At 46.3% G+C, this 19,397-nt stretch overlaps 1 protein-coding gene across 1 annotated transcript in view; it reads left to right on the top strand.

Moving 5' to 3' along the window:
- Positions 1-19,397, top strand: part of LOC133140879 (astrotactin-2-like) — a 408,973-nt gene that overhangs the window by 208,074 nt on the left and 181,502 nt on the right. Inside the window, exons 8-10 of the mRNA XM_061261152.1 lie at positions 6,656-6,740; positions 7,279-7,353; positions 10,290-10,427. Coding sequence (XP_061117136.1) covers positions 6,656-6,740; positions 7,279-7,353; positions 10,290-10,427 — 298 coding nt within the window. The remainder of the gene's footprint in view (positions 1-6,655; positions 6,741-7,278; positions 7,354-10,289; positions 10,428-19,397) is intronic.

Here is a 19,397-nt window from a genome sequence, read left to right as displayed (position 1 = left end):
GCGGGGCTTGTGAGTAAACAGGAGCTTTTGAAGGTCAGTTTACAAGCTTCCTGCTTGGCTGGGGCAGCATGTAGCCTAGCGGCTAAGGTGCATGACTGAAACCCGGAAAGGTTGGTCCGGTGTAGCCGCAATAAGTTCCTTGCAGCAAGGCCCTTAACTCCGCATTGATCCAGGGACTGCTAAGTCTAATCAACTGGCCTGTAAGTCGCTTTGGATAAAAGCAGCAGCTAATTAAGCTGTGTGATGTAATGTAGAGTTTGGGAATTTGCATTATGGCAGTGTTTCCCAACTCCAGTCCTCGGGACCCACATGCCAGAAGGTTTTTGTTGTAACCAGTAGCTCACACACCTGATTTAACTAATCAAGGGCATTTTTGTGGTTTGATTGGTTCAATCATTAAATCAGGTGTGTGAGTTACTGGTTACAACAAAAACCTTCTGGCGTGTGGGTCCCGAGGACTGGAGTTGGGAAACACTGCATTATGGCGTCCCAGAATGATGAACAGTCATGAATTAAGGAGGCAGGAAGTGCTGGGAACCCACCGGGGGGTCGATCTGCCGGGAATCATTTCCGTGAGATTTTGTGAGATGCCTGCATGCATGATATTCTGTCCTTTGTTTCACTGTCTCTCTTCAGACCCCTGTTGGTGATAATTAATAACACTTCAAATAAAGTTGACTTGACTTTAGTGTATATTTAAAACAAATCATCCCAGCATGAAGCACATGACATTGCAGCATGCCTAATCTTGCGAATAAAAAGGCTACACAGGCCCGTCGTCCCACTGTTTTGGCTACTATGGTGAGAAGAGCCGATCTCAGGAACTGTGACAGATGGATTGTTGTGGGGGAACATTTTGTTTTGCAGGAGTTTGACTCGCTGAAACTGCTGAATTTGCTGATGCTTCATTGGTTCGTAAGCGATTGCTCCTCGAAAGTGATGTCTGTGCATTGGTTTGCAAGGCAAAACAATCGAGCAAAAAAAATCAGTTAACTGTAAAAATCAGTATAGGGTGTAAGCTAAGCAGCCAGCTTTATCCAGACTTTATCCAGGCTTTATTACAGAGAGGGACACTGGCTGGTGTTCCCTTATATTGGCAGCTGCCTGTACAGTATATGCAATGTTTATATGCATTTGCAAGTGTTTATGTTGAAAAAATAACAAATGTTACTACTAAAGAATGCCATCACCTCCTGTAGCTTTCATAAGATTGTCATTTATGCCATTCCTAGTTATTCCTTCATAGCTGAGAAAGTTTTGATGTCTTTTATTTTGCAAATAGCTATCCAAGCTTGTTATTCAAAACCTACAGTACTTCTGTATGCCCTATGCACAGTGTGTCCCGCTAACAGTCAAATCTTAATCCTTTGTCTGCCTTTACTACATTTTGCACTGAAGACAAAATCATCTAGCTTTAGTTAACAGAGTTTTCAGAGGACAGATGAAATGTAATAATTGATATTAACATTATACACTGATCAGCACAGGTAATTTTAATGAATCTATTGAATAGATAGTTTAGCTGCAATGACCCGGCTGAGGCACTGAGTTCCTGTGTGTGCCCGATCTGTCTCTTTACCCCGCCCAATCGCTCCTGCAGTGCCCCAGCATTAATCAGGCAGCACACGATGAAGACTCACATAGAACAAACACGATGCATATGTAATGCCCCGTTGTTTATTTATCCGCAGTATCACCATACATCGGGCAGAGCGCCAACCGCGATCAGTCGCCACACGAAGGATGGCCTCCTGTAGGAAAGAGCCGTTCATCATCATCCTGACCTCAGCCCTCGCCAGGCCAGCGGACTAACCGCCGAATAATGAGACCGGCGGAAATGGCGGAAGCGCCAGTTCTCTTGAATATTTTACTGTGAATGAGTAACGGAGTAACGAGAATGTACCGTACTCCCCCCCCCATCCCCCAGTCTGAGGCTCGAACATCAGCCTCCATTTTGTCACGGAGGGCTGCGCACTCTGACGGTGTGAAACGGTGTCGGGTGAAGTGAGGGATTGGAGATTATCCCCGGGTAAGAGAAGCGGGGAGGATTAGGCGCGGCGCTGTCGCTCCCGCGGCGGAGGTTGTGGTGTAAATACAGCCGCGAGTCGGCGGGGGAGCGCGGCGCAGTGACAGGCCGGACCGTAAATGGCGTTTAGCGGACGCGCTGATTATCCCCCCCCCGTCAGCGTGAAGCCCCAGCGCTAATGAGGCTAATGGGCTGCGGGGGGTGGTGCGCGGGAAACCGTTAGCGCTCGCTTCCTGTGAGCGCCCTCACAGGGGGGGGGTCACCAGGGGGGGGGTCACCACGGCAGAGCCGCACGTTTGTGGGGAGCTCGTATTAGAGTGCGTGTTCCAGCGCGTGTTGTGTGAGCGCGTGTTGTGTGAGTGTAACAGGTGAGACGTCGCCTGAGTCCGAGGTGGGATTTGAACCCCGGCCTTCTCACTCGTCCAAATATTTGTTGAACGAACGCGTTACCAGTCAGCTAAAGACGAACTCGCCCCTAGCCAAGGGCAACAACGTTCTTTTGAATTTGAGGATTACGTCATCGGGGAGTGTTGTCGCGATAACCTGCTACCAGCCTTCGCTTTCACTGCACTTCACCATGCTTACTAGCGAACTAGCTGAGCTAACCACGCTACATGAGCGCGTGTTGCCGGGTACCTGTGTCACAGTGACTGGGAGGGAGAAGAGTGTACCTGTGTCACAGTGACTGGGAGGGAGAAGAGTGTAGAGGGCTCCACACCAGATACGAGCGCGTATTGGTATATACTCGTACGCGTGTTCCAGCGCGTGTTGTTCCAGCTTGCGTTGTGTGAGCGCGTGTTCACGGGTGACTGAGGGGGGAGCCTCTGCAGAGGGCTCCACGCCAGATACCAGCGTGTCAGCGGACAGTCTGCATGCAGGCGCCTTTGCCGGATGCTTCCGCGGGATTCACCTCTTACGCGCTCTGACACATCCAGTCCTTAGGATTATTCGGTTCTATCTGACATGAGTTTGTGTCATAAATACATTGTTTATAGGGCACTAACTAAATACAGTATATGTGTGAAGTGTTCCACAAAAAAAAAAATGCTACATTTAGCCCTTTCCACTTTGGCCCACCAGAAGGCAATTTCTGCCAGTTTTGTACTAGTCCTATAAAGGTGTCAATATCTCAAAAAAGATTTACTGCACACGCACGGTCTAAGACTTAAAATTAAAGAAGAGGTTTGCAAGATTCATAAATTTTAAACAGACCAAATGTATGTAGCAAAGACATTGCTCTTGTGAATTCCCTAATCCTGTTTAAAAACTATGGATGACTGTGCCTTCTGCACAGCTGCCCTGAGGTTGTGGAATCGCCTTAAGCACGAAGGCCTCCCCCTCTATCCATACCTTTGGATCTCATCTTAAGATGTACCTTTTCTCATTAGCCTATGAGTCTGCATAATGTTTGGCCTAATGCGTTATGTAGAGCGATGTGCAATGTTGTGTTGTTTTAAGCTTTTCATTTCAACTCTTGTCGATTTGATCGACATACTGTTGTTTTAAATGTGCTCCATAAATTCAGTTGATAATGTGTACAGGGCATACAGAACACAGGGCAGGGCCCTGCTACGCAACAACGGACAGCTCTATGAAAGAGCCTTATCGAATGTTTATTAAATTAATCATGGATCCTGATCTCCGAATGCATATGATTACTGTGGGAGTAATACAAACAGAAATCAACTTGATTTATTTTCAAACATTATTTAAATCAAGCATTGCTCTGCAGCAGCGTTCTTCTGATTTGTCATCGTAATATATTATTTTCTGTCAAGCATTTCACTAACATATCACTGGCATCGTAAACAAAGGCTCTGCAATGAACTGTGGGAGTTTAAAGTGAGGGAAACATAAATTACTGCGTACGCTGTCTGTCGAGATAAAGCTGAAAAGATCGGCCTATCACGTCAGAAATGATGGAGGACAACTGGGCGGAAAAGCCTTGCGATTGGTTAAAAGTTGCGGTTACCGACCATCCATCCACCACGGAGGTCTGGAGAACTACCTCCGTGCATAGTAACAAGGAGGGAAAAGACAGCGCAATAGTTGTTGAAAAATGCACGGGAAGGTAAGATAGTTTTTTCTTCTTCTTCCCCACAGAAACACTGGGAGCAGCAGGGGTGCAGTGTTTAGTATGGAGCGAGCGCGAGGTCGGAGAGCGTTGTGTGGACCTGGTGGTGCATTGTGGGGCACATACCATTAATGCAGGAGAGGTGCGAGACTCCATCACTGAGAGTAACGGGCCAGAGCAGAGCCCTGGCGTTGAGCTGGGAACCCGCTCAGCATTCAGGCTTCGACCGGAGCCGTGGACCTGAATTCCGGAAATAACACGGGCGCGCTTTAAGTAGGGAGGTCCCGCAGTGAGCCTTCAGCCGCAGAGAAAATATGGAAAATACACAATGCGCTGAAACCATGGCAAATAATATCAACTTTCACCATTGCATTTACGCTTCATTTACACATCTGTGGGTCTGTTATGTGTGTGCCTAATTATGTTGAACTACAATAATTACATTCAGGCAGGCAGCAGGCCACGCTCAGAATCTGTGTAATAAATTGGAATGTGTGTCAAATCAGAATTGAGCTGCGAGATCGGAATATTATGAATTTCTGGTTGGCATTTTCGGTGGAACGCACTCAAGATAATTGGAATTGAAACTGTTGGATTGGCGGCGCTGACCCTGAATCCGGTGCCAATTCCAATTTACATGGAGCCATACAGCAGTTCTCATGGAGTAATTTAATAACTGCCAGTCAATGAACATATTATGAATGACCCAAAGGTAATCTTTTGTCATTAGCACATTTACTGATGGGGAAGAAAAGGCCTTCGCAATGTTCCAGATTTTACTGATGGAGCCATAATGACTTCCGTCTGTTAGACAAATTAATGTGTGTCTGTCATATACCTGTCACTCACCCACCAAGGTGGGGGGGTCAAAAGCAGGGGGGTCGAAGGTGATCTGTCTGTCGGCATGCCGAGTTTCACCTGCGGGTAGGAGAGGAGAGCGGAAATCATTTCTGGAAATTCAAAAGGAGGGAGAGAGAGAGACCGAGTGAGAGACATAGAGAGGAGGGGGGGGGGGGGGGGGGTTAGAGAGAGACAGAAACCATGCCTGAACAATATTCCGCACCTGCTTCCTGCCATATTAATAAAACACACTGCAAGTTTGACGCATGATTAAAACAAAAACTATGACTATGGGGGAAAACTGAGATGCAGACCAAACATTCAGTGAAACAGGAGAAATGAGACAGAGAGAGAGAAAGAGGACTGGCACACGATCCTGTCCTCCGGTCAGGCTTAGACGGCAGCCTCACAGTGGATATTTCCTCCTCCCGTCCTGAGTCCCCACACATCTACAGGTCTGAGATCTTTCCTCCATCTTTATAATCCCGTAAGAGCCTCAGCACTGGCAGCAGTTCTGCTCTTTCCCCATTTTACAGAGCCGCCGGCTTAAAAAAAAAATGAACAAAAAAATAATATGAACAAAAATAAATTTGGTGCAAAGCTCACGCCATTGTTTATCCTCTGTAGAGGACAATAGGAGATGTTTGAGGTGAGGAGAGGGTGTAGAGGACAATAGGAGATGTTTAGGTGAGGAGAGGGACTTCACTGAAAATACTTTTGTGACTGCTGTGTGCTAGTGCAATTACAGCCTCTGTGCCTGGGCAAAACGCCCTGGCTGTGCGTCATCTCACACGAACCCAGCGTCCCCGAGGTCAATTAAACACACACGACAGAAACCAGGCATTCACACACACAATGCTTCTGTGGCAGGGAGAGATAATGACGGTCTCTCCAGAGAGAGCGAGGCAGAGAGAGAGAGAGAGAGAGAGAGAGAGAGAGAGAGAGAGAGAGAGAGAGAGAGAGAGAGAGAAAAAAAGTGATATATTCCATATAATATAACAATATGAATTAATACTGACAGGTTATAGACTCAGGTTACAGTGCAGGTTAGGTGTATGTGTGTGTGTGTGTGTGTGTGTGCATGCATATGTATTATATATGCATATATGTATGAGGATCAGTTGTTTGTTCTTTTTTTTCTTGCCTTCCTGTGTGGGTTCTAGGGGCCTGTTGTTGTTGTTTGTCATTCACACAAGAAAAATAAACCACATTTAGATTTTAATTTAATTACAATAAAGTTTTAACACACTTTTATTGTAACATACTACAATAGAATAGCACAAGGCACAGAACCCCCCCCTTCCCAAATCACAAAGAAAGAAAAAAGAGAGAGTGAGATAGAAAGAGAGAGAGCTAGAGAGAGGGGGAGAGAGAGAGAGAAAGAGAGAAAGAGAGAGAGAGGGAGAGAGAGAGTGAGAGAGAGGGAGGGAGAGGGGAGAGAGAGAGAGAGAGAGAGAGAGGGGGGGGGATCCAGAGAGAGGGGGCAGTGAAGAGGAGAGTGGAGGAGTGATAAGGAAGCAGAAGGCTGTAAGATAAGGAGCCTGGTGCTGGTGGAGAAGGGGGGGGGGGGGTGAAGGTGGGGTCAGGGAGTTTGTCATGGATATGTGAGAGGTGATAATGTCTGGGTGACGGACGATCCGGGGAGCCCCGTAAGGCAGTGGTGATTTGTGGAGCGGCAGACTAATGGGCCGGTGTTGTGGTGTCACTCTCTGCAGGTGAATGCAGCTGTCACGAGGGCTACTCCCCCGACCCTCTCCACAAGCACCTCTGTGTCCGCAGCGACTGGGGCCGCAACGAAGGGTGAGTCCCGCTAACCGCTAACCGCTGACCCTGACCCTGACCGCTAACCCTAACCCCCTCACTTCACTGGGAGGGTGAGTCCCGCTAACCCTGACCGCTACCCCTGACCGCTAACCCTAACCCCCTCACTTCACTGGGAGGGTGAGTCCTGCTGACCCCAACGCCATCAACAACCCCAACCCCTAACCCTAACCCTAACCCTAACCCCAACCTTTACCCTTACCCTTACCCTTACCCTAACCCTAACCCTAATCGCTAATCCTAACCACTCACCCTGAACCTGACCCTGACCTAAAATGCTGATATGTCTATATCATTCCAAGGTCACAACATTTTAAGTAGCATTACAAAACTAAGACTTTTGCAGTGTTTCTTTGTCACATACTGTAGGCTGGCTTGCTCCGTTGTTGTGCATGTGTTCATGTCGATGTAGTCATGAGTGTGAATAATCGAGGACGGGTGTTCGGCGGTACCTGAGCGGTAAACCTCCGGTGACATTCGACCTGTTGATGACCTTCCGCTGTTTCGTGCTCCGCAGTCCCTGGCCGTACGCCAACCTGGAGAAGGGCTACGACTTGGTCACCGGGCAACAAGCGCCAGAAAAAATATTCAGGTTAGCAAACATGTCTATCAACCATGTCATGTTGTGTCTGTCTGTTCAACAATCCACGCGACCCCACCCTCTACCTCTCGCTCACAAACACGCTGCGCCAGTTATGTATTGTTGTATCGTGCATCTGTTGGGCGCTGTCTTTTTACAGTTTACATTACGGTTTGATGCTTTGAGACGTTTACCAGATGCTCTCATCCAGGACGACTTCCACATCGCATGTTCTTTTTTTTTAACGTCCGGTCCATCTGCGCAACTCCGTTTTCTCCCGGGAATTTGGAAAGCCCTAATTATTGTTGTCAGAATTTCCACATTATCCTCTTTCTGTGTGAGCGGGCGTGCACACGCTGGGTAGGAATAGTGAGTGTTTTAGTCAGAATTTGAGGTTGACTAGTGGAATAGTTAAAGTGTGAATTGTACGAGTCAGGAGAATGTGAAGGATATGAGTTGAGAGATTGCGGGATATGAGTCATGGGGATGATATGTTCAGATACAGTGTGCAGGATATAAGCAATTGGGGTATAAGTCGTGAAAGTGTGCATGATATACAGTAAATATTGGGGGTATGAGATGTGATAGGTTGTAGGATATAAATATTGGGGGTATGAGTTGTGATAGGTTGTAGGATATGCATATGAGGGTATGAGTTGTGATAGGTTGTAGGATATAAATATTGGGGTATGAGTTGTGACAGGTTGTAGGATATAAATATTGGGGGCATGAGTTGTGATAGGTTGTAGGATATAAATATTGGGGGTATGAGTTGTGATAGATTGTAGGATATGAATATGGGGGTATGAGTTGTGATAGGTTGTAGGATATGAATATGGGAGTATGAGTTGTGATAGGTTGTAGGATATGAATATGGGGGTATGAGTTGTGATAAGTTGTAGGATATGAATATGGGGGTATGAGTTGTGATAGGTTGTAGGATATGAATATGGGGGTATGAGTTGTGATAGGTTGTAGGATATGAATATGGGGGTATGAGTTGTGATAGGTTGTAGGATATGAATATGGGGGTATGAGTTGTGATAGGTTGTAGGATATGAATATGGGGGTATGAGTTGTGATAGGTTGTAGGATATGAATATGGGGGTATGAGTTGTGATAGGTTGTAGGTTATGGGGGTATGAGTTGTGATAGGTTGTAGGATATGAATATGGGGGTATGAGTTGTGATAGGTTGTAGATTATGGTGGTATGAGTTGTGATAGGTTGTAGGTTATGGGGGTGTGAGTTGTGATAGGTTGTAGGATATGAATATGGGGGTATGAGTTGTGATAGGTTGTAGGATATGAATATGGGGGTATGAGTTGTGATAGGTTGTAGGTTATGGGGGTATGAGTTGTGATAGGTTGTAGGATATGAATATGGGGGTATGAGTTGTGATAGGTTGTAGATTATGGTGGTATGAGTTGTGATAGGTTGTAGGTTATGGGGGTGTGAGTTGTGATAGGTTGTAGGATATGAATATGGGGGTATGAGTTGTGATAGGTTGTAGGATATGAATATGGGGGTATGAGTTGTGATAGGTTGTAGGATATGAATATGGGGGTATGAGTTGTGATAGGTTGTAGGATATGAATATGGGGGTATGAGTTGTGATAGGTTGTAGGATATGAATATGGGGGTAGGAGTTGTAATAGGTTGTAGGATATGAATATGGGGGTATGAGTTGTGATAGGTTGTAGGATATGAATATGGGGGTATGAGTTGTGATAGGTTGTAGGATATGAATATGGGGTATGAGTTGTGATAGGTTGTAGGTTATGGGGGTATGAGTTGTGATAGGTTGTAGGTTATGGGGGTATGAGTTGTGATAGGTTGTAGGTTATGGGGGTATGAGTTGTGATAGGTTGTAGGTTATGGGGGTATGAGTTGTGATAGGTTGTAGGTTATGGGGGTATGAGTTGTGATAGGTTGTAGGTTATGGGGGTATGAGTTGTGATAGGTTGTAGGTTATGGGGGTATGAGTTGTGATAGGTTGTAGGTTATGGGGGTATGAGTTGTGATAGGTTGTAGGTTATGGGGGTATGAGTTGTGATAGGTTGTAGGATATGGGGGTGTGAGTTGTGATAGGTTGTATGTTATGGGGGTATGAGTATAAGTGGTGATGTTGTGCATGATGAGCCCTGTGCTTGCGTGGCTCTCTGCCTGAGGCTCCGGACAGTGCCTGTAAATGATATTATGTTGTGAGTTTGAAAAAAACGTTTTAAGAAATGTACCATTGTACTGGAGAAAAATAATTTACGCAGCAGCATTTTCTCACTATGTGTATGTGTGTGTGTGTGTGTGTGTGTGTCAGAGAGAGGGGGAGAGAGAGAGAGAGAGAGAGAGAGAGAGGGAGAGAAAGAGAAAGAGAGAGAGAAATGGGACATAGAGAGGGAGAGAAAGAGAGAGAGAAATGGGACAGAGAGGGAGAGAGAAAGAGTGTGAGAGACAGAGAGAAAGAAGGGGGGTAATATAGAGAGAGAGAGAGCTCAGATAAATTTTACCTTGCAGAAGTGTTGCCTCACAGAGTCAGTGCTCCGGGAAGCATCCCCTATGTGTGATTGATCAGCTCTTGGCCAGCATGAGGAGGCGGTCGATGGCTCTGTGGTATCTGTCGATGAGAGAGGGCGCCTGTCAGTGTTTATAACTTATATTTCTGACTGGAGATGGGTGCTGACCTAGAATGCCTCTCCGTGTAGCCCTCAATCACTGTCTGTCCGCGCCTGGCTCCAGGGCTGCTATGTGTTGCTTTAGCCTACTCACTCAACGGTCCTTATGCACCGTCACTTATAGAGCTCATATCCGAGATATCCATTCATACTGTGCGATATTTTACTGTAAGTCCTCAGGTGTTACAATAAAATAATGGCGGCCATTTTGAGATTCAAATCCGGAACTTTCCGGGGTTCGCGTAGTCAGTGAGCCTGTGCGACCCTGTCTCTGCAGGACCACGTACAGCCTGGGGCAGGGTCTGTGGCTGCCAGTCAGCAAGAGTTTTGTGGTGCCCCCAATGGAGCTGTCAATCAACCCGCTGGCCAGCTGCAAGACGGACGTCCTGGTCACCGAGGATCCCGGGGACATCAGGTGAGCCTCTTACAGTGAGACTCAACACTCACAGAGCACTGAGCACTACTGCTCAACACTCACAGAGCACTGACTGAGCACTACTGCTCAACACTCACAGAGCACTGACTGAGCACTACTGCTCAACACTCACAGAGCACTGAGCACTACTGCTCAACACTCATAGAGCACTGAGCACTACTGCTCAACACTCACAGAGCACTGAGCACTACTGCTCAACACTCATAGAGCACTGAGCACTACTGCTCAACACTCATAGAGCACTGAGCACTACTGCTCAACACTCATAGAGCACTGAGCACTACTGCTCAACACTCATAGAGCACTGACTGAGCACTACTGCTCAACACTCATAGAGCACTGAGCACTACTGCTCAACACTCATAGAGCACTGACTGAGCACTACTGCTCAACACTCACAGAGCACTGACTGAGCACTACTGCTCAACACTCATAGAGCACTGAGCACTACTGCTCAACACTCACAGAGCACTGACTGAGCACTACTGCTCAACACTCACAGAGCACTGAGCACTACTGCTCAACACTCATAGAGCACTGACTGAGCACTACTGCTCAACACTCACAGAGCACTGACTGAGCACTACTGCTCAACACTCACAGAGCACTGAGCACTACTGCTCAACACTCACAGAGCACTGACTGAGCACTACTGCTCAACACTCATAGAGCACTGAGCACTACTGCTCAACACTCACAGAGCACTGAGCACTACTGCTCAACACTCATAGAGCACTGAGCACTACTGCTCAACACTCATAGAGCACTGAGCACTACTGCTCAACACTCACAGAGCACTGACTGAGCACTACTGCTCAACACTCACAGAGCACTGAGCACTACTGCTCAACACTCACAGAGCACTGACTGAGCACTACTGCTCAACACTCACAGAGCACTGAGCACTACTGCTCAACACTCACAGAGCACTGAGCACTACTGCTCAACACTCACAGAGCACTGAGCACTACTGCTCAACACTCACAGAGCACTGAGCACTACTGCTCAACACTCACAGAGCACTGACTGAGCACTACTGCTCAACACTCACAGAGCACTGAGCACTACTGCGCAACACTCACAGAGCACTGACTGAGCACTACTGCTCAACACTCACAGAGCACTGAGCACTACTGCTCAACACTCACAGAGCACTGAGCACTACTGCTCAACACTCATAGAGCACTGAGCACTACTGCTCAACACTCACAGAGCACTGACTGAGCACTACTGCTCAACACTCACAGAGCACTGAGCACTACTGCGCAACACTCACAGAGCACTGAGCACTACTGCGCAACACTCACAGAGCACTGACTGAGCACTACTGCTCAACACTCACAGAGCACTGAGCACTACTGCGCAACACTCACAGAGCACTGACTGAGCACTACTGCTCAACACTCACAGAGCACTGAGCACTACTGCTCAACACTCACAGAGCACTGAGCACTACTGCTCAACACTCACAGAGCACTGAGCACTACTGCTCAACACTCATAGAGCACTGACTGAGCACTACTGCTCAACACTCATAGAGCACTAACTGAGCACTACTGCTCAACACTCATATACAGTATTCAGACTCTAAGCCACACTACTGCTCAACACTCATAGAACACTCATTCGTTAAGCCACAGGACTGTCAAACTACTAAGATTACTATTTTTATTTATTGCAATTGTAGTAGTATGAATTATCATTCATGTTGTTATACTACTTGTTTTCTGGATGCTTCTTGTTTGCTTTGGCACCATTTACCTTGTGTATGTCCTGCCAATAAAGCACACTGAATTAAATTGGGAGGGGGTAGGGATGCCAGATTTAGTATACAGCTACTGAACGCTGTCTCACGCACAGATCGGTTCCAGACAAATGAAATGTTCTTAACACACTGGCAAATGTTTGTCAATCACACTGCTCATTGGCAATATTTTAAGTCTCTTTTTTTGTTATTTTTCTGATTAATGTGGTCAATATGAGGGATCTCATATGTGGTCAATATGAAGATTCTCAGCTTTTATTAAAGAGTTTTTATACATGCATACATTTTTTCCATGTAGCAATTACAACACTTTTTATACATTTCAGTGTTTGAGGAAAATTAACATAAAGTCAAATTAAATAGTCATGTTTTGTATTTGGTCGCATATATCTGTATGCCATGAAATCTATCAACATCACCAAATCTCAAACGATACTAAAACCACTTTGCATTTAATTGGATCTCTATGGGAATTGGGCGTTGGGCTGTAAATTATGCTGATACAGTATGGAACACATTTGTGGGATACGAGTTATGTGAAATGTTTGATGTCTTATTTCCTCTGTTTGTCATCAATCAGAAAAGGCAGAAAAGGGCAAGGTGTGTCCAAACTTTTGACTTGTACTGTACTTGCCAAAACCTATTTTTCGTTTTTTTGCGGTGCATTTTCCAGGCGCAAGGGGGTAAGGCGATCGCTCTGTACCTCCTCACTACACAGACGCTGCTCTCAGTTTGAGACAGTCTGAAATGAGGTCTCATAGTGTGGTGTCTAACAATAACTACACTGCAAAAAAGACAAAACAAGTATTTTAGTCTTATATTCACACTTAATCTGATTTCTTGTACTTTTCTGCTAAAAAGATTCAAATATTTCCAATGTTGTAAGGCAGTCTGACTCATTTCATGATTTTCCATAGGGAAATTTTCCACTTGTCAAGCAAATATTAACAATGAATATTTTCAACTTGAGTGAAAAAAAAAGATCTTAAGTCTTATTACAAGACTAAAGCGCGTGTTAAGACAGTCTCCCCTCAGCCTGCAGAGGAGGATAGGCGGATGGAGGCACTCAAAACAAAAGAGCTTCTTATCGCGGCGGGCGTGCGGAACGCAGACGGGCGGGCGGCGGGGTGCTGGATAAACGCTCGACTCCTCCCCCCACTCGCGCGGGCGAGGATCAGCGCTGAGCCTGTCTCTGTGAGCGAGCTGTTCTCCTCACCGGGCTGTGCTGGGGAGGGGTCCTCTCAGAGGGAGAACTGTCACACTCACAGAGGCCACCTGTGTGTCTGTGTGACAGAGAGAGAGAGTGTGTGTGTGTGTCAGTGAGACAGAGAGAGTGTGTGTGTGTGTGTGTGTCTGTGTGACAGTGAGACAGAGAGAGAGAGTGTGTGTGTGTGTGTGTGTGTGTGATAGAGAGAGTGTGTGTGTCTGTGTGACAGAGAGAGTGTGTGTGTCTGTGGACAGAGAGAGAGAGTGTGTGTGTGTGTGTGTGTCTGTGTGACAGTGAGACAGAGAGAGAGAGTGTGTGTGTGTGTCTGTGTGATAGAGAGAGTGTGTGTGTCTGTGTGACAGAGAGAGTGTGTTGTGTCTGTGTGACAGAGAGAGAGAGTGTGTGTATGTGTGTCTGTGTGACAGAGAGAGAGTGTGTGTGTGTGTGTGTCTGTGTGACAGTGAGACAGAGAGAGAGAGAGTGTGTGTGTTTGTGTGTGTGTCTGTGTGATAGAGAGAGAGAGAGTGTGTGTGTTTGTGTGTGTGTGTCTGTGTGATAGAGAGAGTGTGTGGTGTCTGTGTGACAGAGAGAGAGTGTGTGTGTCTGTGTGTCTGTGTGACAGAGAGAGAGTGTGTGTGTGTGTGTCTGTGTGACAGTGAGACAGAGAGAGAGAGAGTGTGTGTGTATGTGTGTGTGTCTGTGTGTCTGTGTGATAGAGAGAGTGTGTGTGTCTGTGTGACAGAGAGAGAGTGTGTGTGTGTCTGTGTGTCTGTGTGACAGAGAGAGAGTGTGTATCTGTGTGACAGTGAGACAGAGAGAGTGAGTGTGTGTGTGACAGTGAGACAGAGAGAGAGAGGTGTGTGTGTGTGTGTGTGTGTGTGTGTCTCACTGTGAGCACTGGCTCTGGCTGTGCTGGGAGGTTTCTGTAGAACTGTTACGGCACACGGCCCTCCCTGTCACTAACTACCCGCTGATCCTGGTCCAGAGAGAGTGGGTCTGTGTCCGTATCCCTGCCGCCCTACCCTCTTTCACCTCCTTCTCTCCCTCCCTCCCTCTCTCCCTCTCTCTCCCTCTCTCCCTCTCTCTCTCCCTATCACCCTCCCTCCATCCCTCTCGCTCTCCCTCTCACCCTCCCTCCCTCTCTCTCCTCTCTCCCTCCCTCCCTCCCTCTCTCTCTCTCTCTCTCTCCCTTCCTCCCTCCCTCTCTCCCTCTCACCCTCCCTCCCTCTCTCTCTTTCCCTCTCTCTCTCCCTCCCTCCCTCTCACCCTCCCTCCCTCTCTCTCTCTCTCTCTCTCTCTCTCTCCCTCCCTCCCTCTCACCATCCCTCCCTCTCTCTCTCTCTCTCTCTCTCTCTCTCTCTCTCACCCTCTCTCTCTCTCACCCTCCCTCCCTCTCTCTCTCTCTCTCTCTCACCCTCTCTCTCTCTCTCCCTCCCTCCCTCCCTCCACCGAGCGAACACCATCCGGTCGTATCCCTACCTTCCCGCGTGGTCTGGTGGCCTTTAGGAGAGGTGAGAAAATGGGGGCTATTCCCGTGTCAGGAGGCTAGTGGTGACCTCGGAACCCATCATCTCCTGGAACAAAGAGGACTGCCTCTGCTTGATGACTTCATTAAAGAGATTAATGCCTTTCCTGAAAAGAGCCAATGCTTGAGAAAATTGGATTATTAGCCAGGCTGCTAATGATCCGTGTCTCTCTCTCTCTCTCTCTCTCTCTCTCTCACTCTCTCTCACATTCTCTCTCTCTCTCCCTCTCTTTCTCACTTCCTCTCTCTCCCTCTTTCTCTCTCTCTCTCTCTCTCTCTCACATTCTCTCTCTCACTCACTCTCTTTGTCTCCCTCTCTCTCCCTCTCTCTCTCACTCCCTCTCACTCCCTCTCTCTCCCTCTCTCTCTCTCTCTCTCTCTCTCTCTCTCTCATGGTTTTTGATGAATTTACTTTGAGGGTTAAAGCTTTCAGACCTTCACACCTTTGGCAGTTCCGTGGTGGACTCTGCTAATCCTTGCTGAACTACATTTGTGTCCACATGTCCTCACATGATTAGAGAGAAGAGTGAACGTATGTCCCATTTGTGGAGTATATGCTGCCCCATACTAGTGTGTAGACTACTCTTAAAATCAGTGGTGCTCAATCTGTTGCCATGGAGGCCTAAGAGTATGAAGGTTTTCATTCCAACCAATCAGTTCACCTCACAGGGAGGAAGACAGTCTGACAAACGACTGTCAATCGATCGAGAAGAGAAGGAAAGACTTCTTTCAAATAAAAGTTTCACATTTTCCAAGGCTTGTGAATGTTATTATAAATTTGTAAACATGATGAACTTGAAATGCAGATAAAATAATATTTCAATATAAAAATGATGAAAATATGTGGATATTAATTATTAAAAGTCTGAATATTCTCAAAGTACAAACATTCCTCACATGCACAGTAACTATAGAAAATAAATGATGAGATATGCTTCAAGGTTGCTGTAGCATTTAAACACACGTGGAAACAGAGGAGATAAAAAAAAATGAAAATTCCAAGGCACTCACATGAATTAAAAAGGCTTTATTCTCTGGGCAGGAACGTAAGATATTTCTGACGACCCTGACAAACGCGGGCCGCGGAGTGTCTAGCTGAAATGCACCAGTCATTAGCGATATCCTGTGTTCCTGCCCGGAGAATAAAGGCTTTTTAATCCACGTGAGTGCCTTTGAATTTTTATTTTTTATAGAAAAAAAATCCTCCTTCAAATACCCTACGCATACTTTTTAAAAAGCCATCCTGAATAGCCACCGTTATCCTGAATCGGTATGTATGAGCGCTTGGGACCGTTTCTCAGAGTAACTCTTTTCCAAGGTATTCATGAAGTCCATTAACTTCCATCGACACAAATAATGGGCAAAACCTGCAGTAGATCCCTCAGCAATGTTAGAGGGGAAGCTGTGTGCCTGTGTCCAGTGTTATTACTCAGTTCAGTGGGTGTTTTCAGTGGTTATCAGCTCCATATACAGTGGCCGCCAGAATTAATGGCACCCTAAGTAAATATTCATAAAAATGAACATAGTTATTGACATAAGCTTTATTTCCAAGCAGTGTGCTTTATTAATGATTCAATGGAATCAAAGTCTTACATTTTTTCAAATAAAAATGTATTTCCCCAAAAAACAGGTTCCACATTTATTGGCACCCATGGTTCAATACTTTGTGGAAACAACTCTGGCAAAGATGACAGTCATTAGTCAGAACTGAATCATTGTCTTTGTACTTTGGGACCCCCTTCTCCAGTTCAGAGGCAACCACATTTTCTGCCAATATTTCCTGGTACTTTGTTAAATTCATTGTGATCTTAAATAGTGCCCCTGGACTGCTGTTTGCCACCCTTCCAAAGAGTTTGTTGGTATGGCATTTAATGTTTTTTTTAGAGCTTGGTAAACCCAAGATGCAACCAGTCTCTGTAATTCATAAACTCCTCGGGTTACTTATGGCCTCCCTCGCCAGCTGTGGGGATAATATGCACTTGCCTCCTCTTCCTGGCAAGTTTGCATATGTTTTTCTCCTTTTAATTATTGCGCTTACAGTGTTAAGAGGTATGTTTAACCGTATTGTATTGTACCTATCACCAGACCTGCGATGGTCAATTACCATCTGTGTCTTCTGAATTGACAGTTCTTTAGCTTTTCCCATGCCGATGGTTGACTGAAGGGCTACCTCATTTTTAGATTGAGATTGAGGTTCACCTGTTTCTAATCTTATCACTCAGTTGAATGGGCGTTATGCTGGATCTGGAGTCTTCTTGTGTCCGTATCGCTGTTCTACCGTGTGGACCGATGATATCGGCCTGCTGAACCTGCCGTACTAGCAGGTGTAGTCAGCCCTGACTTACCCATATACGGTGCATGGGACTGATACCTACTGATAACGCCCCTTCAATTGAGTGATAACATTCAAACTGGCTCAGCGGTGTGCTGAAGAATTTTCTTTTACAATTTCCCAGCAGCTGAGAGGAGAATAAGGAGTCAGATAGAATTGAGCATAGAAAGGGAACTCATGAGGGCTGAACCCTGCAGACACGGGTCTCCTGAGGAATCTGCCCTTCACCTGTATGGAGGACCCGCTGAATCCTGAGTGCAGAAACAGCGGCTTCCGTGCTCCGTGGAAACGACCTCTTTCCTCTCCTTGCGCTGACGAAGAGTGCGACCTCTCCAAGTTAAAGGCAGAGCGTTTAGTTTGTCATCAGAGGGCAAAAACGCAGCCACAGAGAGAATCCAGTAATAACAGCTCTTGCCATAGTTCATTTCCTTCTTTTTGACATGCTGAGCGGGAGAGATTTGCGTTTGGTACTAGCAGCTCCTGAACTGGGATAGTTTGGTATCACCGACATGGCATCTATTAGCGGACTGTAAGTCAACACACGTGGAAAATAGTTTTGGTCATGTACCTGAAATCGTCACAGAACGGTACAGCTATCCTGAAGCAATATCAAGGGAGGTAATAAGTGAGGGCTTTGTTGTCCGGATATCCGAGACATGTTTCCACACCATGTGCGAGGTGACTGGACCGCTTTAGCAGGCCATGAGCACCGTGCTATTTCCGGGGATGAAGAGAAAAAATGTTTTGTTTTTTTCTCCATTGTCTGCCGGAGTTAACGCCCTGCTGGCTGCATTCCACCATCGGGCAGCGGCACAGAGAGCTCTCCCCGCAGAAGGTGACCTCTGTATTATTAAACAGCCGCGCGCACCAGGCAGAGGGGCCTGTGGGGATCTGCAGCGGGGCGCTGGAAGCGCGTCTCTTCCGCGGCCTCTCTCAGAGCCCCGCCGCAGAGCGCTCGTCCTGGGGGCCCCGCTTTTCAAGGTGGGAGCTAATTACGCTAATTAGGGCTCGGCGTGTTTGCGCAGAAACCACGGACAAAATGCCGTGGAGATCGTCTGTACAAATTTAACGAGCGGGACACCGAGGCTCTAGCCCGGACTGAGCAGGCAGAGCGAATGAACCCAGGTGAACTCGGACGCTTTTTCACAGTCTCGTCTCCACAGCTGCGGGAGCAGAAAGTTGAGGAAAGTGTGTGTGTTTTTTTAAATGTTTTATTTTTTTTTCTTCATTATTTTCAATTATGGATACGCATGCATTAACCTGACAAGGATTTATGAAACTGCGTTTTATGGTTTTCGAATCCACATGATAATTCGACTTTTGTGGATTTTTTTTCAGCTCCAGGAAATTACGACAGCAATCTTAGGTTTAACTTTATTAGCAGAATTAACTGTACACCCATGGATAATGTTCCTCTGGAGGCTACGTAAGGTTTACATCTGATCCCCGGCAAGCTGTTCCGTACTATGTTTAAGAGATTAAGGGGAGACACACTGACTAATTGCGCTGCATTAACAAATGGAGGCAGAATGGTGGCGGTATTTCATTAGCGGTTGTTGTAGGGCAGTCGGATGTAAAGGAGTGTGGTCTCTGGAGATGCTGTAGATCTGCAATGAATTCAAGCCAGACCAATTTTTAATGAGCCGCAGCATCATTTTCAAATCGTTCCATTTATAACCGTGTGTGCTGAGACGGCGAGTCTGCGGAAGGCAGTTAGACCTGCGTGTATAAATCTCCGTAAGTGCAGCAGGGCTCATTTTAATGTGATCCTGTTACTTCCCGTTTTATAGGGTTTTTTTCTTCTTCTCGTTTATGCTGCTCCCTGTCTCGGACCCTGGTTTTATTCATTCGTCAAATCCACAGAGATACGTACAGAAGAGTAATAAGGCCATGAGGGGAGAAACATTATATATTTTTTTTTTTTTCAAGAATAAACTTGACTAAATGTTGTGACTCAAGACAAAATTTGAAAATTGAAGTCAAATGATTTCAAGTCAATATTTCAAGAATAAAGTAAAAATTTTGTTGAGTCAAGACAAACTTTTGCGATTATGAATGGAATCCATCTGAGATCATTTTGAGGGTGTGCACTTGTGGCAACTATCCCCATCAGTGGGTAA

The sequence above is a fragment of the Conger conger genome, chromosome 11 (genome assembly GCF_963514075.1).
Source record: "Conger conger chromosome 11, fConCon1.1, whole genome shotgun sequence".
In the NCBI taxonomy this organism is placed as follows: domain Eukaryota; kingdom Metazoa; phylum Chordata; class Actinopteri; order Anguilliformes; family Congridae; genus Conger; species Conger conger.
Note: the sequence above shows the minus strand (reverse complement) of the source record. Positions and strands in the feature narration are given on the sequence as shown.